At 51.5% G+C, this 26,456-nt stretch overlaps 1 protein-coding gene across 1 annotated transcript; it reads right to left on the reverse strand.

Moving 5' to 3' along the window:
• Positions 1-3,397: 3,397 nt before the first annotated feature.
• LOC120913023 (RIB43A-like with coiled-coils protein 2) lies at positions 3,398-23,654 on the reverse strand. Its single transcript, XM_040322679.1, has 8 exons — positions 23,603-23,654; positions 19,589-19,707; positions 19,428-19,509; positions 16,206-16,550; positions 13,749-13,867; positions 11,554-11,781; positions 5,266-5,432; positions 3,398-3,605 (listed from the first exon to the last, which is right to left on the reverse strand). The coding sequence occupies exons 2-8, from the start codon at positions 19,703-19,705 to the stop codon at positions 3,524-3,526; spliced, it is 1,140 nt and encodes a 379-aa protein (XP_040178613.1). The 5' UTR covers positions 19,706-19,707; positions 23,603-23,654; the 3' UTR covers positions 3,398-3,523.
• Between the last annotated feature and the right edge of the window lie 2,802 nt (positions 23,655-26,456).

Consider the following 26,456-nt stretch of genomic DNA (forward strand, 5'->3'; position numbering starts at 1 on the left):
CCCCCCCCCTCCATCATACAGGGATCAGTGACCCCCCCCTCCATCATACAGGGATCAGTCACCCCCCTCCTCCATCATACAGGGATCAGTGACCCCTCCTCCATCATACAGGGATCAGTGACCCCCCCTCCATCATACAGGGATCAGTGCCCCCTCCATCATACAGGGATCAGTCATCCCCCCTCCATCATACAGGGATCAGTCATCCCCCCTCCATCATACAGGGATCAGTGACCCCCCTCCATCATACAGGGATCAGTGACCCCCCTCTCCATCATACAGGGATCAGTCACCCCCCCTCCTCCATCATACAGGGATCAGTGACCCCCCTCCATCATACAGGGATCAGTGACCCCCCTCCTCCATCATACAAGGATCAGTGACCCCCCTCCTCCATCATACAAGGATCAGTGCCCCCTCTCCATCATACAGGGATCAGTGCCCCCCCCTTCATCATACAGGGATCAGTGACCCCCCTCCTCCATCATACAGGGATCAGTGACCCCCCCCCCCCCTCCATCATACAGGGATCAGTGACCCCCCTCCATCATACAGGGATCAGTGACCCCTTCCTCCATCATACAGGGATCAGTCACCCCCCCTCCATCATACAGGGATCAGTGCCCCGCCCCCCTCCATCATACAGGGATCAGTGACCCCCCTCCATCATACACGGATCGGTGACCCCCCCTCCATCATACACGGATCGGTGACCCCCCCTCCATCATACAGGGATCAGTCATCCCCCCTCCATCATACAGGGATCAGTCATCCCCCCTCCATCATACAGGGATCAGTCATCCCCCCTCCATCATACAGGGATCAGTGACCCCCCTCCATCATACAGGGATCAGTGACCCCCACCTCCATCATACAGGGATCAGTGCCCCCCCCCCTCCATCATACAGGGATCAGTGCCCCCCCTCCATCATACAGGGGTCAGTGCTCCCCCCTCCATCATACAAGGACCAGTCACCCCCTCCATCATAGAGGGATTAGTCTCCCCCCTCCATCATACAGGGATCAGTCACCCCCCCTCCATCATACAGAGATCAGTGCCCCCCCTCCATCATACAGGGGTCAGTGCTCCCCCCTCCATCATACAGGGGTCAGTGCTCCCCCCTCCATCATAGAGGGATTAGTCACCCCCCCTCCATCATACAGTGATCAGTGCCCCCCCTCCATCATACAGGGATCAGTCACCCCCCCCCCCATCATACAGGGATCAGTCACCCCCCCCCCCCTCCATCATACAGGGATCAGTGACCCCCCCCTCCATCATACAGGGATCAGTCACCCCCCTCCTCCATCATACAGGGATCAGTGACCCCTCCTCCATCATACAGGGATCAGTGACCCCCCCTCCATCATACAGGGATCAGTGCCCCCTCCATCATACAGGGATCAGTCATCCCCCCTCCATCATACAGGGATCAGTCATCCCCCCTCCATCATACAGGGATCAGTGACCCCCCTCCATCATACAGGGATCAGTGACCCCCCTCTCCATCATACAGGGATCAGTCACCCCCCCTCCTCCATCATACAGGGATCAGTGACCCCCCTCCATCATACAGGGATCAGTGACCCCCCTCCTCCATCATACAAGGATCAGTGACCCCCCTCCTCCATCATACAAGGATCAGTGCCCCCTCTCCATCATACAGGGATCAGTGCCCCCCCCTTCATCATACAGGGATCAGTGACCCCCCTCCTCCATCATACAGGGATCAGTGACCCCCCCCCCTCCATCATACAGGGATCAGTGACCCCCCTCCATCATACAGGGATCAGTGACCCCTTCCTCCATCATACAGGGATCAGTCACCCCCCCTCCATCATACAGGGATCAGTGCCCCGCCCCCCTCCATCATACAGGGATCAGTGACCCCCCTCCATCATACACGGATCGGTGACCCCCCCTCCATCATACACGGATCGGTGACCCCCCCCTCCATCATACACGGATCGGTGACCCCCCCCTCCATCATACAGGGATCAGTCATCCCCCCTCCATCATACAGGGATCAGTCATCCCCCCTCCATCATACAGGGATCAGTCATCCCCCCTCCATCATACAGGGATCAGTCATCCCCCCTCCATCATACAGGGATCAGTGACCCCCCTCCATCATACAGGGATCAGTGACCCCTACCTCCATCATACAGGGATCAGTCACCCCCCCTCCTCCATCATACAGGGATCAGTGCCCCCCCCCCCTCCATCATACAAGGCCCCAAGCTGGGGGGGGGCCTATAATAAGAGTTACCTATATGTACTGTGTGTAGTAACATCTGCCAACAGCACAGGACAAATATAAAATCCTGATTGGCTAAGAGTGTGAATGGATCCGGGAGGCGGGATGACGTCACCGATTACGGAACGGCACCGGCTGCCGCATCGGGATGATGTCATCCCGCCTCCATTCACACTCTTAGCCAATCAGGACCTTGTATTTGTCCTGTGCTGTTGGCAATCCGATTGTAACGCAGTGGCGGCTGGTGCTCAAAATTTTTGGGGGGGCGCAAAGAAAAAAAAATTGCAGTCTCACTGTGCCCAAACGCAGCCACTGTTACATGCCATCAAACGCAGCCACTGTGCCATCAATTCGCACCACTGTGCCATGCCATTAAACGCAGCTACTGTGCCATGCATTGTCACCACTGTGCCATGCATTGTCACCACTGTGCCATGCATTGTCACCACTGTGCCATGCCATTAAACGCAGCTACTGTGCCATCCATTGTCACCACTGTGCCATGCCATTAAACGCAGCCACTGTGCCATACATTGTCACCACTGTGCCCTTTAATGGTCACCACTGTGCCAATTGTCCCCACTGTGCCCTTTAATGGTCGCCGCTGTGCCAATTGTCCCCACTGTGCCCTGTAAATTGCTTTCTCCCCCCTCCGCCCGGCACTTACCTTACTGGTTTTAGGCATCCACGTCCCACGATGTCTTCTCCCGCCCTCGATGACTGACAGGCGTCTCAGCCAATCAGGTTACTGGTAGCCAGAACCGGCCAACCTGATTGGCTGAGACGCCTGTCATCTTATTCAAGGGGCGTACAGTCTGTGCGCTCCGAGAATAAGCTTCCGGGCTGTATTGGGAAAGCCTATCAGAGCCGCTGGCTTTGATAGACATTTCCCTACAGCCAACCAGCTGGCGTTATTCAGATGGCCTGACATTGAGCGCCGACCATCTGAATAACAGCGGCAGCGGCGAAAATAACATAGATTCGTGCAATGCATGAATCTATGTTATTTCACTCAGTGGCGGTGAGAGCCAGAGGGGGCGGCGCTCCAGCGCCCTCTATGGACGAACCGCCACTGTTAAATGTAACGTGTTCTTAGATTCCCTGCAGTCATTAAATCACAGAATAGACAAGAATCCATGTTTCTGATCAAATATCATCTTTTATTTCTCTCCGCAGACACTGAGAGGACTCCGCCCTTCCTTCACAAGAGCGGGCGGTCCCATCGGAGGAGGAGGAGCTGGGGGAGGAGTCGGGGGAGGTCCTATTCAGCGGCTGGTGGTGTTGAACTGGCTGTGATAATGTGCGGTGGGGTTGTTGGTGTAAACCACTTTCTCCAGGTACTCCAGGCTGGAAAAGATACAAATAATGACGTTTAGAGGAGATCCCGATCTATTCTCTGCCCGTGACACCCCACCCCCCATACGTGTCTGTCCGTGACACCCCACCCCCCATACGTGTCTCTCCGTGACACCCCACCCCCCATACGTGTCTCTCCGTGACACCCGATCTCCCATACGTGTCTGTCCGTGACACCCCACCTCCCATACGTGTCTCTCTGTGACACCCCGCCTCCCATACGTGTCTGTCCGTGACACCCCGCCTCCCATACGTGTCTGTCCGTGACACCCCACCTCCCATACGTGTCTCTCTGTGACACCCCACCCCCCATACGTGTCTGTCCGTGACACCCCACCTCCCATACGTGTCTCTCTGTGACACCCCCCCTCCCATACGTGTCTCTCCGCGACACCCCACCTCCCATACACGTCTCTCCGCGACACCCGACCTCCCATACGTGTCTCTCTGTGACACCCCGCCTCCCATACGTGTCTGTCCGTGACACCCCACCTCCCATACGTGTCTCTCTGTGACACCCCACCCCCCATACGTGTCTGTCCGTGACACCCCACCTCCCATACGTGTCTCTCTGCGACCCCCCACCTTCCATACGTGTCTCTCCGTGACACCCCACCTCCCATACGTGTCTCTCTGTGACACCCTGCCTCCCATACGTGTCTCTCTGTGACACCCCACCTCCCATACGTGTCTGTCCGTGTCTTTCTAAGAATCCTGCAGAGCATTGCACCCGGGAGCAATGATGGCGGGTGCAATGTCCGACTCCTGCAGACTCTCGGGATATCTCTCTTCCTGTACTTCCTATACAGGCAGTTACCTGAGAGCAGGAAGATTAACGTGATATTAAAAGGCAATTTTTTTTTTTTTTTAAGATAATTAACATGTCATACTTGCCTGATCTGTATAATGGGTTTGCACAGAGCAGCCCCGATCCTCCTCTTCTCTGGTCCCTCGCTGGTGTTCCTGGCCCTTCCCTCCTGTCGGGTGCCCCCACAGAAAGCAGTTTGCTTTTGGGGGCACTCGAGCTGGCTCGCTCCCCGAGCCACTGCTCTGCGTGTTTATTCACACACACAGAGCCGTGGCTCTGTCCCGCCTCCTCTCCCTCCTCATTGGCTCACTGGCTATGACTGACAGCAGGGGGAGCCAATGAGGGAGGAAGAGCCAAGGTGGATCCGGATCACGACAGGGGTGCTGCTCAGAGAAGATTTTTACCTTCATGCATAGAATGAAGAAAGGTATAAAACCTTGAGCCTTTAGAACCACTTGCCGCCCAGCCGCCATCGTTATACGGCGGTAGGTCGGCACGTTCCCGCAAATCGCCGTAGGTGTACGTCGGCCCCTTTTAAGGAGTAGCTGCAAAGCGGGGGGACCCGATGCATGTGACTGCGATGTCCGCCGGCCACCCGCGATCGCGGGAACGAGAGCCAGAATGGGAAAAAAGAAGGAAAGGCGCCGCTCACCAACCCAGTGCATTAGTATGTAGATGAATGTGGCCTCAGCCACGCCCCCCCTGACATGTTTCATTTGGATCGTTGATTCCTCATTGGTGGAGCGCCTCTATCCTGCTGCAATCATGTGGACATTTGAGCCTAAAATCCTCATTTACGTTCGTCCTGCTTAGTGCGGCGCCCCCTGTATGCTGACCACTTACTGTGCCCTCTGCTCTCTGCTCAGCTGCTGGTTGTACTGATCCGTCCTCTTCCTGATCTCCCGGTTCAGTTCTTCTTCCTGCTGCTCCAATGTCATTGCAGCGCGAGCCGCCAGCATCCTCTGCCTGTCCCACTCCACGTCTTCCCGCTTCTCCTCCTCCTTCAGCCTCTGAGAACCACAACAGAATGAGGAAATCTGTTATTCTATAAAGCTGAACTCCGGGATCATCCAATATAGCCCACATGCAAGAGCCGTGTGTATTATTACTGGAAACTTGGGGTGCACACTGATAACTTCATCTCTGTCACTCTGCTCTCTCCTCCTATCAACATGCTCCTTGCACTGTAGCACCCCTGATTGGCTCCTTTTGCTGCTTCTCCCTCCCCTTCTCTGAGCTCTGCTGTCCCCATTCTAAATTTAGCGATAGGGACAGCACAGGGCAAATCTAACCACTTTCATACTGGGCCGATTCCCCTCTTACAAATAAAAATCATCATTTGTTTTCTAGAAAATTACTCAGAACCCCCCAATCATCAAAGCAGACTTTGTCCTTTCCATCTTTCCATCTATTAAATCTTCTGCCCTTGTTGTCGTTTTAACTTTGGATAGCAAAACATTTTTTTTCTTCCAGTAAATCCCTTATACAGCTCGCTTCCTGTTTCCTTATACAGCCAGCTTCCTGTTTCCTTATACAGCCTGCTTCCTGTTTCCTTATACAGCCCGTTTCCTTATACAGCCCGCATCCTTCTACAGTTTGCTTCCTGTTTCCTTCTACAGCCCGCTTCCTGTTTCCTTCTACAGCCCGCTTCCTGTTTCCTTCTACAGCCCGCTTCCTGTTTCCTTCTACAGCCCGCTTCCTGTTTCCTTATACAGCCCGCTTCCTGTTTCCTTATACAGCCCGCTTCCCGTTTCCTTATACAGCCCACTTCCCGTTTCCTTATACAGCCCGCTTCCTGTTTCCTTTCACAGCCCACTTCCTGTTTTCTTATACAGCCCGCTTCCTGTTTCCTTATACAGCCCGCTTCCTGTTTCCTTATACAGCCCGTTTCCTTATACAGCCCGCATCCTTCTACAGCTTGCTTCCTGTTTCCTTATACAGCCCGCTTCCTGTTTCCTTATACAGCCCGCTTCCTGTTTCCTTATACAGCCCGCTTCCTGTTTCCTTATACAGCCCGCTTCCTGTTTCCTTATACAGCCCGTTTCCTTATACAGCCCGCATCCTTCTACAGCTTGCTTCCTGTTTCCTTATACAGCCCGCTTCCTGTTTCCTTATACAGCCCGCTTCCTGTTTCCTTATACAGCCCGCTTCCTGTTTCCTTATACAGCCCGCTTCCTGTTTCCTTATACAGCCCGCTTCCTGTTTCCTTATACAGCCCGTTTCCTTATACAGCCCGCTTCCTTATACAGCTTGCTTCTTGTTTCCTTATACAGCCCGCTTCCTGTTTCCTTATACAGCTCGCTTCCTGTTTCCTTATACAGCCCGCTTCCTGTTTCCTTATACAGCCCGTTTCCTTATACAGCCCGCTTCCTTATACTGCTTGCTTCTTGTTTCCTTATACAGCCCGCTTCCTGTTTCCTTATACAGCCCGTTACCTGTTTCCTTATACAGCCAGCTTCCTGTTTCCTTATACAGCCTGCTTCCTGTTTCCTTATACAGCCCGTTTCCTTATACAGCCCGCATCCTTCTACAGTTTGCTTCCTGTTTCCTTCTACAGCCCGCTTCCTGTTTCCTTCTACAGCCCGCTTCCTGTTTCCTTCTACAGCCCGCTTCCTGTTTCCTTCTACAGCCCGCTTCCTGTTTCCTTCTACAGCCCGCTTCCTGTTTCCTTATACAGCTCGCTTCCTGTTTCCTTATACAGCCCGCTTCCTGTTTCCTTATACAGCCCGCTTCCTGTTTCCTTATACAGCTTGCTTCCTGTTTCCTTATACAGCCCGCTTCCTGTTTCCTTATACAGCTCACTTCCTGTTTCCTTATACAGCTCACTTCCTGTTTCCTTATACAGCCCGCTTCCTGTTTCTTTATACAACCCGCTTCCTGTTTTTTTATACATCCTACTTCCTGTTTCCTTATACAGCTCACTTCCTGTTTCTTGTCTGGTCATTGTTTTAGATCAGCGATAGGGAATCTCGGCCCCCCAGATGTTTTGGAACAACATTTTCCATGATGCTCAACTGCACTGCAGAGTGGATGAGCATCATGGGAAATGTAGTTCCAACACATCTGGGGTGCTGAGGTTCCCCATCACTGGTCTATGCTGATGACATCATGCACAGCTCTCTCTCTCACTCTCCTGAGAGTTTGCCGGGAAGGGAGGGGGGGGGATGAGTCATTAGAAGGCCAATGAGAGCTGCAGAGCTAAAGGTGTGCCTTTGTGTAAATCCAGGAAGTAAACAGACAGCTGCTTCAGCTGCCCACAGTTAAAATGGCTGCAGCCAGACTCGGTGGAGGGAGATTTTGGCAACATGTTTGGCAAGTAAAGAATCACAGTATATGAAAAATATTATGCAAAGTGGTTGGAGGGAAGCTTCAGAATGGCAAAGATGTTTTTTTATCACAAATTATGTGAGCGGACTGCAATTCCTCTTTAACCACTTCCCGCCCGGCCTATTTACGTCCGGGAAGTGGTTATGAAATCCTGACAGGACGTTCAGTCTGACACCCTGCATCTCCGATCTCGGTAAAGAGCCTCCGGCGGAGACTCTTTACCACGTGATCAGCCGTGTCCAACCACGGCTGATCACGATGTAAACAGGAAGAGCCGTTGATGGCTCTTCCTCACTCGCGTCTGAAAGACGCGAGTAGAGGATAGCCGATCGGCGGCTCTCCTGACAGGGGGGGTTCGCGCTGATTGTTTATCAGCGCAGCCCCCCCTCGGATCGCCACACTGGACCACCAGGGATGCCCAAGTCTAAAAAATAAATAAAAAAAAAAAGCATAAAGAAAAAAGATGCCAGTCAGTGCCCACAAATGGGCACTGACTGGCAACAATCAGTGCTGCCACCCCAGTGTCCATCAGCGCCACCCCAGTGTCCATCAGCGCCACCCCAGTGTCCATCAGCGCCACCCCAGTGTCCATCAGCGCCACCCCACAGTGCCCATCCATGCCCAGTGCCCACCTAGCAGTGCCCATCTGTGCCACCCATAAGTATCCATCAGTGCCGCCCATGAGTGCCCATCTGTGCCGCCTATGAGTGCCCAGTGCCACCCATGAGTGCCCATCAGTGCCGCCTATGTGTGCCCATCAGTGCCGCCTATGTGTGCCCATCAGTGCCGCCTATGTGTGCCCATCAGTGTCGCATACCAGCGCCGCCAATCAGTGCCACCTCATCTGTGCCCGTCAGTACTACCTCATCGATGTCCATCAGTGCCATCTCATCGGTGCCCATTAGTGCCGCCATATCAGTGCCCGTAATTGAAAGAGAAAACGTATTTACAAAAAAATTAACAGAAAAAAATAAAAACGTAATTTTTTTTCCAAATTTTCAGCCTTTTTTTAGTTGTTGCGCAAAAAAAAAAAAATCGCAGAGGTGATCAAATACCACCAAAAGAAAGCTCTATTTGTGGGGAAAAAAGGACGCCAATTTTGTTTGGGTACAGTGTAGCATGACCGCGCAATTGCCATTCAAAGTGCGACAGTGCTGAAAGCTGAAAATTGGCTTGGGCGGGAAGCTGCGTAAGTGCCTGGTATGGAAGTGGTTAAATCTCTCTCTCAGGGAGAGATTTAACCCTTTCACGCCGAGCGTACGCATATATGCGTCCTCGGCTTTCAGGGGCTGTACCGGGATGATGCCTGCAGCCGCAGGCATCATCCCGGTACCGTTGTTTAGAGCGGGCGATCGGCTTTCCAAACATAACAACCGATGCGGCTAAAAGCCGCTCGGTTGTTATGCCGGAGGAGCGGGAGGGGACATCCCCCCCCTCCCGCCGCCTCTCGCCGCTCTGACCTGGCCTCCCGTCCCACCGGGAGACCCGATCCACGATCCGGCGCCTCCAGCGTCTCGGCGCGCTCTGAAACAAAGCCGTAAACGGCTTTGATTCAGTGTGCGCATTGAAACCACGGAAGCGGCGTCATGACGTCACTTCCGGGTTTCTCGGCTGCCAATGGCGCCGGATTTAAAAAAGTACACAGTATTCAGAATCGCCGTTTTCGGCGATCTGAATACTTTGAAGTGCAAAGGAGGGCTCGGAGGTCTTTTAGACCCCGATCCCTCCATAAAGAGTACCTGTCACCACCTATTGCTGTCACAAGGGATGTTTACATTCCTTGTGACAGCAATAAAAGTGATCAAAATGTAAAAAAAAAAAAAAAAAAATGTAATATTAGAAAAAATAAATAAATAAATAAGAAAACAAAAAAAAAAAATTTTTAAAGCGCCCCCCTCCCCGCGAGCTTGCGCAGCAAAGAAAGCGCATACGGAAGTCGCGCCCGCATATGAAAACGGTGTTCAAATAACACATGTGAGGTATCGCCGCGATCGTAAGAACGAGAGCAATAATTATAGCACTAGGCCTACTCTGTAACTCTAACCTGGTAACCGTAAAAAAAGTTTAAAGCGTCGCCTATGGAGATTTTTAGTTACCGTAGTTTGTCGCCATTCCACGAGTGCGTGCAATTATAAAGCGTGTCATGCTTGGTATCTATTTACTCGGCATAACATCATCTTTCACATTATGCAAAAAAATTGGGCTAATTTTACTTTTTCATTTTTTTAAAATTCATGAAAGTAAATTTTTCCCAAAAAGTTGTGTTTAAAACACCGCCGCACAAATACCGTATGACATAAAATATTGCAACAATCGCCATTTTATTCTCTAGATTCTCTGCTAAAAATATATATATAATGTTTGGGGGTTCTAAGTAATTTTCTAGCCAAAAATATGGATTTTAACTTGTAAACACCAAATGTCATACATAGGCAGATATTTGTATACTAATGTACATGGGGAGGAGCCTGCAATACTTATGTATGTGGGAGGAGCCTGCGATACATATGTACGTGGGAGGAGCCTGCGATACTTATTACGTGGGAGGAGCCTGCGATACATATGTACGTGGGAGGAGCCTGCGATACATATGTACGTGGGAGGAGCCTGTGATACTAATGTACGTGGGAGGAGCCTGTGATACTAATGTACGTGGGAGGAGCCTGCGATACTAATGTACGTGGGAGGAGCCTGTGATACTAATGTACGTGGGAGGAGCCTGTGATACTAATGTACGTGGGAGGAGCCTGTGATACTAATGTACGTGGGAGGAGCCTGTGATACTAATGTACGTGGGAGGAGCCTGTGATACTAATGTACATGGGAGGAGCCCCGTAAAACTTAGGCACATGGGAGGAGCCTGTGATACCTATGTACATGGGAGGAGCCTGTGATACCTATGTACATGGGAGGAGCCTGTGATACTTGTGTACGTGGGAGAAGCCTGTGATACTTGTGTACATGGGAGAAGCCTGTGATACTGACGCACATGGGAGGAGCCCCCTGATACTGACGCACATGGGAGGAGCCCCCTGATACTGACGCACATGGGAGGAGCCCCGTGATACTGATGTACATGGGAGGAGCCTGTGATACTTGTGTACATAGGAGGATCCTGTGATACTTGTGTACATAGGAGGAGCCTGTGATACTTGTGTACATAGGAGGAGCCTGTGATACTTGTGTACATAGGAGGAGACTGTGATACTTGTGTACATAGGAGGAGCCTGTGATACTTGTGTACATAGGAGGAGCCTGTGATACCTATGTACATGGGAGGAGCCTGTGATACTTGTGTACATAGGAGGAGCCTGTGATACTTGTGTACGTGGGAGAAGCCTGTGATACTTATGTACATGGGAGGAGTCTGTGATACTTATGCACGTGGGAGGAGCCTGTGATACTTATGCACGTGGGAGGAGCCCCCTGATACTAACGCACATGGGCGGAGCCCCGTGATACTGATGTACATGGGAGGAGCCTGTGATACTTGTGTACATAGGAGGAGCCTGTGATACTTATTTACATGGGAGGAGCCTGTGATACTTGTGTACGTGGGAGGAGCCTGTGATACTTGTGCATGTGGGAGGAGCCTGAAAAGTGAAGCACTGTGAATACTTTCCGGATGCTGTTTATGTAACTCTGTTAATGGGGTGCGACTTGTCATGTGACTTTGAACTTCCAAGTCGCATAACAAATGGCGGCAGTGTGAGCCGAGCCTAAATCAGCTAAACAGTTTCAGCAGAAGCCCCGATGCGATTGGTTTTTGTTCCCAGTAAACATGACAGTGATTGGTCACTCCACCTGTCTCTCCTGCTGTTGCTGCTCCTGAATTTCCAGGATGGATTGGAGCTGCTCGGGGCTCATGCCTTTCCAGCGATCCGGCACAACGCGGTGCGGCCCGTAGCAGCTAGCGGCCGCGGCGGGGTTCTCCGTCAGTATGTCGCCGGTCAGGTGGTTGTAGATCTCTGCAAAATTATTATCTTCTTCCTGTTGTTTCTCCAGCTTCCTGCGCTCTGAAGACTCCATGGCCTAGGTGGGCGATACAGACAGAGGTCGTGATAAAGGAACCCGCCATGCTAAATCACCAAAACCGTATTATCCAATCCGTGCATTCGATGACTGTTGTATGGAATTCTGCATTATAATGTAGAGAGACCGGTCTGGTGCCCTAGGTACACCCCAATGTTTAGGAATCTGCACCATATGACTTCTACTCTCAACTTCATCCAGCCCTTTCCTCCCCAGCCTGACCATCCCTTAGCTAACCCCCTTCATTCATTGGATTTCAGTTTTGTTCATGGCGGCTCAGCATTACCTTAGGGGGCTCTTCAATCTGCCTAGGAACACCCACTTCTCCAGACTGCTATCCACCCATCAAGGTGGTTTGATATTTACATAACTCCTCCCACTACTTGCTTCAGGGCTGAAAGTACTGGGGCAGGGTGCCCCCTGCTGGCCCCTCCCACCAGCCCTGATCTGCCTGTCAGTGCCCACCAGTGCTGCCTGTCAGTGCCCACCAGTGCTGCCTGTCAGTGCCCACCAGTGCCGCCTTTTAGTGCCCAACAGTGCCGCATACCAGAGCTGCCCGTCAGTACCCACCAGAGCTGCCTGTCAGTACCCACCAGAGCTGCCTGTCATTGCCGCCTCATCAGTGGCTATCAGGGCACATAAATACAGCCTTATCAGCTCTCCGAGGATTCTCCCTCCCCATTGGCTGAGACAGCAGCAGGAGTCATTGGCTCCCACTGCTGTCAATCACAGACACTGAGCCAATGAGGAGAAAGAGGGGATGGGGCCAAGCCACGGCTCTTTGTGTGAATGTTCACGCAGAGCCTGTGGCACGTGAATGAGCCTGCTTGGGTGCCCTTATTGCAAGCTGCTTGCTCTGGGGGCACTCGGCCGGAGGGAGAGGCCAAGAGCGCCAGGGAGGCACCCCGAGAAGGGGAGGATTGGGGGCTTCTCTGTGCAAAACCATTACAGAGCAGGTAAGTGTTTACTATTTAAAAAAGACAAAAATAGAAAAGCCTTTAATATCACTTTAATGCAATCCCTGCATTAATAAAGTAAAAACATGTTCTAGTGGAAGTATTACCCCCCCTCACCCCTTTATACTTACCCGAGTCCTCACTCAATCCTGTGTTGTGCCCGTCTCCAGCGATGTGCCCGTCATGTTGTGCCCGTCTCCAGCGATGTGCCTGTCATGTTGTGCCCGTCTCCAGCGATGTGCCCGTCTCCAGCGATGTGCCTGTCATGTTGTGCCCGTCTCCAGCGATGTGTCCGGCATGTTGTGCCCGTCTCCAGCGATGTGCCCGTCATGTTGTGCCCGTCTCCAGCGATGTGCCTGTCATGTTGTGCCCGTCTCCAGCGATGTGCCCGTCATGTTGTGCCCGTCTCCAGCGATGTGCTCGTCATGTTGTGCCCGTCTCCAGCGATGTGCCTGTCACGATGTGCCCGTCTCCAGCGATGTGCCCGTCACCAGCGATGTGCCCGTCTCTAGCGATGTGCCCGTCTCTAGCGATGTGCCCGTCTCCAGCGATGTGCCCGTCACGATGTGCCAGTCTCCAGCGATGTGCCCGTCTCCAGCGATGTGCCCGTCATGTTGTGCCCGTCTCCAGCGATGTGCCCGTCATGTTGTGCCCGTCTCCAGCGATGTGCCCGTCTCCAGCGATGTGCCCGTCATGTTGTGCCCGTCTCCAGCGGCGCTGGTCTCTTTTTCTCCCCACAGGACAGAGGCAGCAACGGAAGCCGTCTACTTTTTCTTCTGTCCAACAAATTCAGCGAGGGATGGGGCTGAGCGGCACTTTGTGTGTCTATAGACACGCACAGCCTGGCATTGGAGCAAGCCTGCAGGTGCACCCCATAGGAAGCAGCTTCATATGGCGGGGGCACTGAGAAGAGGAGCCTAGAGTGCCAGCGAGGGACCACAGAAGAGGAGGTTCAGGGCCACTCTTCGCATATTTATTCAGGTATAACATGCTGCGGTCTGTGCGACTTACCAGCGCTTGGTTGATGTTAGTGACGGCCATATTCACAGCCTTTCGGCATTCTTCTTCCATCTTGGTCAGATGCTGCGCTCTCTCATCCAGCTCCACCCTCTTCTTATCATACAATTCATCTGGGAAGTGCACATAGTCCAAGATCATTCATAAGCAAACCATCTGTTTTATCGACTGTTAGACAGGAGCCAATTGGGGTGTTTTGCAGGCTGGCTGGTAAGTGTGCTGGGAAATCTTTTGTTTGGGACATGCGTTGCCTTTTTATGGGCACCTTGCTGCAAATGCCAGTTATAGGTTATGGGGTGGCACAGACATCAGGAAAGGCAAGTACTCCGTCTCTACTTTTGGCAGGTAGAGGGGTCCTCATATTTTTTCCCCATCCCACTGTCCATGCTGCTGTTCTCCTCTGTATTCCTGAAATACCGCTGCCTGACGTGGGCGCTCAACCTGCGGCCCTCCATCTGTTACAGAACTACAAGTCCCATGAGGCTTTGCAAAGCTGACCGTTACAAGCATGACTCCCACAGGCAGAGGCATGATGGGACTTGTAGTTCCGCAACAGCTGGAGGGCCGCAGGTTGACTTGCCTGGTCCCCCCCCCCCCCCCCAATTAGCGCTGTGGTTCCTTTCACCAGTCCCTACATCAGGAACCATAGGGAGCGGGGGGGGGGGGGGCATACAAAGGAGACAGACGCACAGACAGTGGGACAGGGAAATATCATGAATCAAGCTCTTTGATTTTTATATCAAGGTGACAGGGTCTCTTTAAAACTGAACTCCACATTGGATGTCGTCCTATTTACCGTATTTATCGGGGTATTGCGCGCTCCGGCGTATAGCGCGCACCCCTAAAGTGGACCCGACATTCCTGTAAAAAAAAACATTTTATTACATTTTACTACTTACAGTTTTGGTGTCTTGCGCGGCATCCATCGGCGGCCTCGTCTGGTCCGGCGTCCTCTTCGTCGGGTCCGGCGTCCTTAGGCTGTCCTCCCCGCTGCCGCTCGATCCCCGCGCCGAGTTTGAACACTGCGCCGGCATATACCGAGCGCAGTACACTCGGGCAGGCTCGGCTACTCTCGCTCTCACGTCCTGGACGTGAGCGCGAGAGGGGCCGAGCCTGCCCGACTATACACGAGTGTACTGCGCTCGGTATATGCCGGCGCAGTGTTCAAACTCGGCGCAGGAAAGCGGGTATCAGCGTATACCGCGCACCCACGATTTTGCCCTGATTTTCAGGGCAAAAAAGTGCGCGGTATACACCGATAAATACGGTAATAGTTTTTTGGGGCCAAGGAGTCCCAAACTTAGGGCCAAGGAGGCTCAAGCTAAGGGCCAAGGAGGCTCAAGCTAAGGGCCAAGGAGGCTCAAGCTAAGGGCCAAGGCGTCCCAAACTTAGGGCCAAGGAGTCGGATTTAAAGGCATGAGGTGGCAACCCGACCAAGGAGACCCAAGCTAAAGGCCAAGGAGTCCCAAACTAAGGGTAAGATGTAGAGTTGCCACCTCATCCCTTTAAACCTGAACACATATGAATTACACAGGTTCTGAGGCTAATTTATTGCAGATAAGGCACCAAGCGAGTTCAGTTACCACCTTAATCAGCCACAGAACCTGTGTAATTATTATGTGTTCGGATTTAAAGGAATGAGGTGGCAACCCGACCAAGGAGGCCCAAGATAAAGGTCATGGAGGCCCAAATAAGCTATTTGCTGCACCAATAGGTGAGCTTGTTGGGCGCTCTGTTTTACCTGTATGTAGTCTTCGCTGTACAGCGCTGTTTCGGCGTTGGGATGAGAACTTCCCCCTCCCTCCTGGAAAAACGAAATAGAGCCGGGCTAAATGCTGCTTAGCCATTCACGGTAAGTTTTGTAATCTATGAATGAATACAAAACTTCCTTTGATTGGTGGAGGTGGAAAGGTGAGCAAATGATATCACATTCTCCACCTCAGCAAGTCAGAGGAGGCTTTGTATTCATTGATAAAATACAAAGCGGTCTGTGAATGGCTGAGCCGCACTCAGCCCAATTCTATTTTGCCCCGGGAGGGGGAAAAAAAGTTCTCCTCCTACTGTTGGGGAGCACAGAGCTGTATACTGTATATGGCTGAGGTGGAACAATGAGCAAATGCTATCCCGTTCTTCACCTCAGCCAATCAGGAGACTTTGTATTCATTTATAGAGTACAAAGCTTACTGTGAATGGCTGAGATGGGAATACAGCGCCCCCAGCCCTGGGTTTGGGTATTACTATTAAAGGGACATTGTAGGTGTAGTTAGGTTTTAAGCCCGGGTTTACACTTGTGCAGTGCGGGACGCTGCATGTGATTCGCACAGGAATCGCACCGCATCCCTATGCGCATCACATGCGATGCAAATTCAGCCATGCAATCCGATTCCCGTCCGATTTCACATCAATGTGAACCGGGGGGCTAAATGTTTCCATTCGATCGTTCCAACTGACCGGCGTATTTTTTCTGCGCCTCGCTCCTCTTCCTCTCTTCTTTCTGGTCTGACAGCCACTTCCTAGAAAGCTCCGCCTGCAGCTTCTTTCTCTCCTTCTCGCTCAGGTCTTCTCCGGCAAGCTTCTGTAAGCTGGCGGGCCCACAGCGGGGATCGTGGTCGCCGACGCGGGCGGGCCGCTCCTTCTTCAGTGCGTCCGGGTCGTACAGGTCATATTCCCTCCTGGTCCCGGGCTGCTGGTGCTGCTCTCTGAATTGCAGCACGGCTTTATCCAGATCCCGGGCGACCTGACCCTCCCTTTCTTCCAGCATCATGGCGATCTTATCGCACCGCTGTCTGTCCGCGTCTGCAATACAAGGTGTATATATATCCGTTTATACAAAGGTCAGAGCCAATGTCCCCCTCCTCCAAGTATAAATCTGCCCCCTGCATAAAATCCCCCTCCTCCCAGTATAAATCTGCCCCCTGCATAAAATCCTCCTCCTCGCAGTATAAATCTGCCCCCTGCATAAAATCCCCCTCCTCCCAGTATAAATCTGCCCCCTGCATAAAATCCTCCTCCTCGCAGTATAAATCTGCCCCCTGCATAAAATCCCCCTCCTCCCAGTATAAATCTGCCCCCTGCATAAAATTCCCTCTCCTCCCAGTATAAATCTGCCCCCTGCAGAAAATCCCCCCTCCTCCCAGTATAAAATTCCTCCTCCTCCCAGTATAAATCTGCCCACTGCATAAAATTCCCCCTCCTCCCAGTATAAATCTGCCCCTGCTGAAATCCCCCCTCCTCCCAGTATAAATCTGCCCACTGCATAAAATTCCTCCTCCTCCCAGTATAAATCTGCCCACTGCATACAATTCCCTCTCCTCCCAGTATAAATCTGCCCCCTGCTGAAAATCCCCCTCCTCCCAGTATAAATCTGCCCCTGCTGAAATCCCCCCTCCTCCCAGTATAAATCTGCCCACTGCATAAAATTCCTCCTCCTCCCAGTATAAATCTGCCCACTGCATACAATTCCCTCTCCTCCCAGTATAAATCTGCCCACTGCATACAATTCCCTCTCCTCCCAGTATAAATCTGCCCACTGCATACAATTCCCTCTCCTCCCAGTATAAATCTGCCCACTGCATACAATTCCCTCTCCTCCCAGTATAAATCTGCCCACTGCATACAATTCCCCCTCCTGCCAGTATAAATCTGCCCCCTGCTGAAAATCCCCCTCCTCCCAGTATAAATCTGCCCCCTGCTGAAATGCCCCCCTCCTCCCAGTATAAATCTTTGCCGCCCCCCGGAGTGGGGGAGGAGGACTTAAAGCAGACTTTTCCCTTTTGGGAGGAGCTCCACTTTAAGTGAGGAGGGGGATGGACTCCGATGAGGACTCTAATATAAAAGGGGGAGACTGATGAGGACTGTGATGTCATTCACACCAATGCGTTTTTCATGCTTTTTTTTTTTTAGAACTGCAGGACATTTATTTTTAACATGGATTCCTATGGAACTCGTTCACTTCAATGCGTTTTTGGAAAGGGGCGGGGATTTTTTGAAATGCAAAACGCTGTTTCTGTTTTTTTTTTGTTTCAATAGACAATCAATGGAGAAGCTGCAGAAAAGCATGTATTGTGTTTTTTTACCGTGATTTTGCGTTTTTTTAATCTGCCATCAAATTTGCCATAAAAAAAAAATGCCAAACGCAAATCCTGACGAAATCGCAGTAAAAAACCCGCAAAAACCACAGCAGAAACGCTCAGAAGCAAACTGCATAGATGTGAATGGAAACTGAGGGGGGACTCTGATGGAAGGGGGGGACTCTGATGGAAGGGGGGGACTCTGATGGGGACTCTGATGTAAGGGGGGGGACTCTGATGGGGACACTGATGTAAGGGGGGGGGGCGGACTCTGATGGGGACACTAATGTAAGGGGGGGGGGGCGGACTATGATGGGGACACTAATGTAAGGGGGGTGGCGGACTCTGATGGGGACACTAATGTAAGGGGGGGGGGACACTGATGTAAGGGGGGGGGGGACTCTGATGGGGACACTAATGTAAGGGGGGGGGACTCTGATGGGGACACTGATGTAAGGGGGGGGGGACACTGATGTAAGGGGGGGGGGACACTGATGTAAGGGGGGGGGGGCACTGATGTAAGGGGGGGGGGACACTGATGTAAGGGGGGCATTGATGGGGACCCTAATGTAAGGGGGGCATTGATGGGGACCCTGATGTAAGGGGGGCATTGATGGGGACACTGATGTAAGGGGGGCATTGATGGGGACCCTGATGTAAGGGGGGCATTGATGGGGACCCTGATGTAAGGGGGGAACTCTGATGGGGACACTGATGTAAGGGGGGAACTCTGATGGGGACACTGATGTAAGGGGGGAACTCTGATGGGGACACTGATGTAAGGGGGGAACTCTGATGGGGACACTGATGTAAGGGGGGAACTCTGATGGGGACACTGATGTAAGGGGGGAACTCTGATGGGGACACTGATGTAAGGGGGGAACTCTGATGGGGACACTGATGTAAGGGGGGAACTCTGATGGGGACACTGATGTAAGGGGGGAACTCTGATGGGGACACTGATGTAAGGGGGGAACTCTGATGGGGACCCTGATGTAAAGGGGGAACTCTGAATGGGGACCATGATGTAAGGGGGGAGAATGGAGGTGACGTCAACCTGACCAACATTCTCTGAAAAGTGATTCACAGCGGATTGCTTTTCAGACGAGGAACAGGTAAGAGCCGTCCTGTGATAACTTGCACCTCCTCCAATATGGCCGCCGCCGCCTTGAAAGCCGCACAATGCTACATTGATGGATGAGAAGTGGGGTGGGGACAGAAGAGCAGCAGAGCGTCTCCTATCAGAGGCCGGTTTATAAAACATTTGTTGGCCGAGCGTCAGAAACATTTCCTGCAAGCCGGATGACGTTTCCCCGTAATTTTCCTAATGGAGTAATTCCTACGTTGTCAGCGCCATCTAGTGGCCAAAAGTTGGTATAGTGTTTCGGAAATACTGAATATACGGCATTTGGCCACTAGATGGCGCTGACTATCTAGGAATTACTCCATTAGAAAAATTACGGGAACATTTAAAGCAACTTTCACGAATGTTTCTGACGTTCGTCCAACGAATGTTTATAAATAGACCCCCCCTCAGTGTTAGAGGAATATACTTGTAGAGCTGCTGATTGGCCCGCTGAGCGTATGAACGTGGAAGGCTCACCGAATGCCCGGTCCCGGGCTCTCTCCAGTCCCTCCATCGCCTTCCGTTCTTCCGTCTGTCTCTCCAGCGTGGGAACATCCACCTACACAGGGCACAGCGGGTATAAAAAGGATCAGATAGAAGGGGGAGGGGCCATAATTCAGGAGGAGGAGCCAGCCTACCCCAATCGTCCGGACTTTTGCGTTGAAGATCCGGCTTTGCCTTTGCTGTTCCATATTTCTTCTCCTTTCTATGGCTGCTGTTTCTTTGGGATCTGCGGGCAGGTCCAGCTTATACATGGCTGCAGGAAGAGAGGAGGAGCCCTGAGCAGGATATTTCTAGAAACGTCCAATCAACAAATCAAATGACGTAGATAATCTCTTCACTTCCTGTTTCCTAAGACACAACAGGAAGTGAGATAAAATCTACCAGCATGAAGGAGGGGGTTCTCCTCTTAGACAGCTGACCCCCGCAAAACTGTCCTCGACCTCTTTCATGTTTTTATTGCTTCCCGTGCCCCCGCCCACCCCCCATGACTTATCACCGAGAGTGAAAGAAATGATGGGTTGTCACTGGAACAGGAAGAGAGAGGAAATCTTCCAATGGGGACAACCAGGGATTCCCTCCCACTTCCTCTTTTATGCTAGAGAGCAGGAAGTGAGGGGAAATCTTCAAATGGGTCACCGATTCTGGGATAGCCTCACTTTGGAGGGATTTCCTCTCACTTCCTGTTTTGGCTTTAGAGCAGGAAGTGAAGGAAAATCTTTCAATGGTTCTGGGATTCTCTCACTTTGGAGAGATTTCCTATCACTTCCTGTTTTAGTCATGGAACGGGAAGTGAAGGGAAATATTCAAACGGGGACATTGATTCTGGGATAGCCTCACTTTGCGGGAATTTTCTCACTTCCTGTTTTGGCTATAGAACAGGAAGTGAAGGAAAATCTTTAAATGGGGACACTGATTCTGGGATGGCCTCACTTTGGAGGGATTTCCTATTACTTCCTGTTTTAGTCAAGGGACAGGAAGTGAAGGGAAATCTCTCCAATGGGATACAGATAGATTGGAGGGCAGGGGGGGGGGAGACAGGGGTTCTAACACTCCCTTACACTATCCAAAATGAACTAGTTGACAGTTGTCCCTGAAACAGGTGTCCCCATTGGAAGATTTACCTTCATCTCTTGAGGGATTTGAACCCTTTTCAGGTTTTTGAAAGAAAATTCCATTTTTTTGGGTTGTCACCGGAACATTAATACACTGAAGTCTTCCAATGGGGACATTAGCTCTGGATTTCTCATTTTCCTCTCACTTCCTGTTTTGGCTATGGGACAGGAAGTAGAGGGAAATCCTCCAATGGGGACACTGGCTCCGAGGTTCCCTCGCTTTGGAGGGATATTCTCTCACTTCCTGTTGTGACAATGGGACAGGAAGTGAAGGGAAACCCTCCAATGGGGAGACAGATGTTTTTTTTTATTTTTTTGCCATGTGTCTCCCTATTGGAGGGTTTCCCTTCACTTCCTGTCCCATTGTCACAACAGGAAGTGAGAGAATATCCCTCCAAAACGAGGGAACAGTGTCCCCATTGAAGGATTTCCCTTTACTTCCTGTCCCATAGCCAAAACAGGAAGTGAGAGGAAAATGAGAAATCCAGAGCTAATGTCCCCATTGGAAGACTTCAGTGTATTAATGTTCCGGTGACAACCCAAAAAACTGTGATTTTCTTTCTTTCAAAAACCGGAAAAGGGTTCAAATCCCTCAAGAGATGAAGGTAAATCTTCCAATGGGGACACCTGTTTCAGGGACAACTGTCAACTAGTTCATTTTGGATAGTGTAAGGGAGTGTTAGAACCCCTGTCTGCCCCCCCCCCCCTGCCCTCCAATCTATCTGTATCCCATTGGAGAGATTTCCCTTCACTTCTGTCCCTTGACTAAAACAGGAAGTAATAGGAAATCCCTCCAAAGTGAGGCCATCCCAGAATCAGTGTCCCCATTTAAAGATTTTCCTTAAATTCCTGTTCTATAGCCAAAACAGGAAGTGAGAAAATTCCCGCAAAGTGAGGCTATCCCAGAATCAATGTCTCCATTTCAATATTTCCCTTCACTTCCCGTTCCATGACTAAAACAGGAAGTGATAGGAAATCTCTCCAAAGTGAGAGAATCCCAGAACCATTGAAAGATTTTCCTTCACTTCCTGCTTTAAAGCCAAAACAGGAAGTGATAGGAAATCCCTCCAAAGCCAGAATTAGGGTCCCCATTTGAAGATTTCCCTTCACTTCCTGTGCCATAGCCAAAACAGGAAGTGAGAGGAAATCCCTCCAAAGTGAGGCTATCCCAGAATCGGTGTCCCCATTTGAAGGTTTCCCCTCACTTCCTGCTCTCTAGCATAAAATAAGGAAGTGGGAGGGAATCCCTGGTTGTCACCAGTCCCCATTGGAGAGATTTCCCTTCACTTCTGTCCCTTGACTAAAACAGGAAGTAATAGGAAATACCTCCAAAGTGAGGGAATCCCAGAATCAGTGTCCTTAAAGATTTCCCTTCACTTCCTGTCCCATAGCCAAAACAGGAAGTGAGAGGAAATCCCTCCAATGTGGTTGTCAGCAGAAAGTAGAACTATAGGCAAACGTTTATTTTATTTTTTGCCGTTTGCCTATAGTTCTTCTTTCTGGTGACAACCACATTGGAGGGATTTCCCCTCACTTCCTGTTTTGGCTTTGGGACAGGAAGTGATGGGAACCTGACAAGGGTTCTAACCCTCCCTTACTCTTTCCTCTCGCCTCTTCTTGGGGAGGAATTAATCTCCCTGTCCAGTTGTTATTGCTGTCTGTGTCCCCATTAGGGAGATTCATCTCCTCTATTGTCCTTGTGACCGTTGTCACCGAAAGGGAAAGTAAATCTCACATTGTGGGTTGTCACCAGAACAGGAATAGACAGAAAATTTTCCAATGAGGGGGGGGACACTAGTTCTGGGATTTCCTTTCACTTCCTGTTTCGGCTAGGGAAGAGTTAGAACCTCTGCCAGGTTATTATTTGTTTTTAAAATATGTATCCGTGTCCCATTTGGGATATTTCCCTTCACTTCCTCTCCCAAAACAGGAAATGAGATGAAATATTGCAGGGGGAGGGGATTCCCCTCTTAGGTGTCCCTAGAAATGTTGTCCCCACTGGAAGACCTCTTGATGAGGGACAAGGATCCCTGTCAGGTTTTTTTTTTTTTGATCTGTGCCCCAGTGACCCTTATCACCGAAAGTAAAAGAAAATTCGAAATGTTGGGTTGTCACCAGAACAGGAATAGATGGCCACTTCCTGCCGTGACTGGAAATGATGGGAAATCTTCCAATGGGGACACAGATGGCAAAAAATAGACTTTTGCCTATGGTTTTACTATGGAGGAATTTCCCATCACTTCCTGTTGTGATTATGGGACAGGAAGTGAAGGGAAATCTTCCAATGGGGACACTGGTTCTGGGTTTCCTTCCCTTTGCAGAATTTTCCTCTCACTTCCTGATGTGTCTATGGGACAGGAAGTGATGGGAAATCTCCCCCATTGGGGACACAGATGTCAAAAAATAAACATTTCCCTATAGTTCTACTTTCTGGTGACAACAGCTTTGGAGGAATTTCCCCCTCACTTCCTGTCGCGACTGTGGGACTGGAAATTTTCCCAATGGGGACACAGATGGCAAAAAAATAATAAAAAATGCCTATAGTTCTACTTTTTAAGAACAACCGATTTTGGAGGGATCTCCTCTCACTTCCTGTTTTGGCTATGGGACAGGAAGTGATGGGAAATCTCACCCAATGGGGACACAGATGGCAAAAAAACAACTTTTGCCTATAATTTTACTTTCTGGTGACAACCGCTTTAGAAGAATTTCCTGTCACTTCCTGTTGTGACTGTGGGACAGGAAGTGAAGGGAAATCTTCCAATGGGGACACTGGTTCTGGGATTCCTTCCCTTTGCAGAATTTTCCTTTCACTTCCTGTTGTGTCTATGGGACACGAAGTGATGGGAAATCTCCCCCAATGGGGACACAGATGGCAAAAAATAAACATTTCCCAATAGTTCTACTTTCTGATGACAACCGCTCTGGTGGAATTTCCCCCTCACTTCCTGTCGTGACTGTGGGACTGGAAATAAAGAGAAATCTCCCCAATGGGGACACAGATGACAAAAAAATAAATAGGATTTTTGTACTCACCGTAAAATCCATTTCTCCGAGTTCATGGACGGACACAGCAGCATGGACCTTAGGGTTGTTATCCTTCCTCTCAGGAGAGACTAGGCAGAAAACAGCAACACTTCTCTCAGCACAGCACCTCCCAGGGGGCGGATCCCCCGGGTACATCCCCCATTCTCTGCTCTGCAGCCTCAGTTCGTAAACAAGCAGTACAAACAAAAGGAGGGGTGGGTGCTGTGTCCGTCCATGAACTCAGAGAAATGGATTTTACGGTGAGTACAAAAATCCTTTTTTCTCTTTCGTTCATGGACGGACACAGCATCCTTTGACCTTAGGGACGTCCCCAAGCAGTGTCAAAATTTCGAGGGGTGGGAAAAAATCACAGCAAACCAAACGTCACCCCAAACAAACCAGAGGTCCTCAACGGAGGAACTTCAACCTTAAACTGCCGCCTGTAACACCCTGCGGCTGAAGGAGGCACCCGAAGACGCACTCACCTCCACCTTGTAAAACTTTGAGAAGGTGTGGCCTGACGACCAGGTCGCCGACTTACACACCTGTAACACAGACGCTTGATGGCGGAAAGCCCAAGAGGCACCGATCGCCCTGGTCGAATGCGCCGTAACCTGAAAGGGAGGCGCCCGCCCCTTTAGGGCATAGGCCTGAAGCACGACCTGTCTGATCCACCTGGAAATGGTGGCCGACGAGACCGCCAGACCCTTCACCGACACGAACAGTGAGTCCGACCTCCGAAACTGAGCCGTAGCAGACAGGTACACCCGCAGGGCCCGAACCACGTCCAAGGAATGTAACGCGGCCTCTTTTGGATTCGCCGGCCGAGGACACCAAGGATGGAAGAACAGTGGCCCAGATTCAAGAAGCAATTGCGCCTGTGTAACCATAGGTTACGCAGCGCAATTGCTTACTCGCTCCGGCGTTACGAATGCTCCTGATTCAGGAACATCGCAACGCCGACTGCAGCCTAAAATCTGCGCGGCATAAGGCTCTTATGGCTGCATTCTTGCGATGACCGCTAGGGGGCGCTCCCATTGTGATCAAGCGTATAGTATGCAAATTGCATACTAACACCGATTCACAATTGTTGCGCGGGCCCTGCGTACGCAAGTTACGTCATTTCCGTACGGCGTGCTTAGCGTAAGGCTGCTCCTGCTAATAGCAGGCACAGCCAATGCTAAGGACACCCGTCGTTCCCACGAAATTTGAAATCTACGTCGTTTGCGTGATTCGTGAATGGCGCTGGACGCCATTCACGTTCACTTTAAAGCAAATGACGTCCTTGCGACATCATTTGCCGCAATGCACGTCGGGAAAGTTTCCCGACGGAGCATGCGCTCTACGCTCGGCGCGGGGGCGCGCCCAATTTAAATGATTCATGCCCCCGGCAGGATCATTTACATTGCGCGCGCTTACGCCGGACAATTTTGCCGGCGGGCCCTTGCAATTTACGGAGCTACTGCTCCGTGAATCGAGGGCAACGCAAAATATTTGCGGGGGCGCAGGGCAAAATCGTTGCCCTGCGCCTCCGCAAATAGAGCGCAAATGTACCTGAATCTGGGCCAATGTCCTCATTAATGTGAAAAGCCGAAACAACCTTAGGAAGGAATGCCGGCTGCGCACCTTATCCCCGTGGATGACCAAGTAAGGAGCTTCGCAAGGCAAGGCCGCCAGTTCAGACACCCGTCTGACCGAAGGAATTGCCACCAGAAAAACCACCTTCTGGGACAGAGTCAACAAAGGGATTTCCGTCGAGGCGGTACCTGGTCACGCACGCGCCTATCGATACTTCCGGTCCCGCTGGTTCGCGGCGTTAGCGAGGTGGAACGCACGCCAGTTTAGCAGTATTCCGGGACACTCGTCCTCCTTGACACGCGAGCTAGCCTCAGCGCCGGGTTCGGGGCACTTTATAAAGTAAGGAGCCACTTGGCTGTTTTAGGATACCCATTTTTATATTAAAAACAATATTACACTATTTTGGCAATATTTTCGTTCTTTCGCATATCCGCATGGGAGTTTGTGTACAGCAAGGTAGTGAGAGGGTTCTACTCATCCACCAAGCCGGTTTATCCTGATACAGCGCATTTCACCTCCAAAAAGGGTCAAAATTACCGTATTTATCGGCGTATACCGCGCACTTTTTTCCCCTTAAAATCTGGGGAAAATCGTGGGTGCGCGATATACGGCGATACTGTTGCAGCGGTGTCTGTTTTTTTAATTAGGCGCCGAGCGCCGCAGCCTAGAGCCGAGCCAAGCCGAGTGTACTGCGCACTCGGCTACGCTCGCAGCCACGCGAGAGGAGCCGAACAAACAGGAAATCCGGCTCCTCTCGGCTCAGCGCCTAATTAAAAAACAAACACCGCCGCAACCCCGGGCAACTTGCAGATGGAGGACTGGACGAACCCCGCAGACGGACGCCTAGACGAACCCCGCGAGGAAGCCGCAGACGGACACCTGGACGGACGCCGCGAGGAAGCCGCAGACGGACACCTGGACGGACGCCGCGAGGAAGCCGCAGACGGACACCTGGACGGACGCCGCGAGGAAGCCGCAGACGGACACCTGGATGGACGCCGCGAGGAAGCCGCAGACGGACACCTGGACGGACGCCGCGGGGGGAAGCCGCAGACGGACACCTGGACGGACGCCGCGGGGGGAAGCCGCAGACGGACACCTGAACGGACGCCGCGAGGAAGCCGCAGACGGACACCTGGACGGACGCCGCGGGGGGAAGCCGCAGACGGACACCTGGACGGACGCCGCGGGGGGAAGCCGCAGACGGACGCCGCGAGGAAGCCGCAGATGGACACCTGGACGGATGCCGCAGATGGACCCCGCGCACGGCCGCAAACGGACGCCA

The sequence above is a fragment of the Rana temporaria genome, chromosome 9, assembly GCF_905171775.1.
Source record: "Rana temporaria chromosome 9, aRanTem1.1, whole genome shotgun sequence".
NCBI classification, from domain to species: Eukaryota; Metazoa; Chordata; class Amphibia; order Anura; family Ranidae; genus Rana; species Rana temporaria.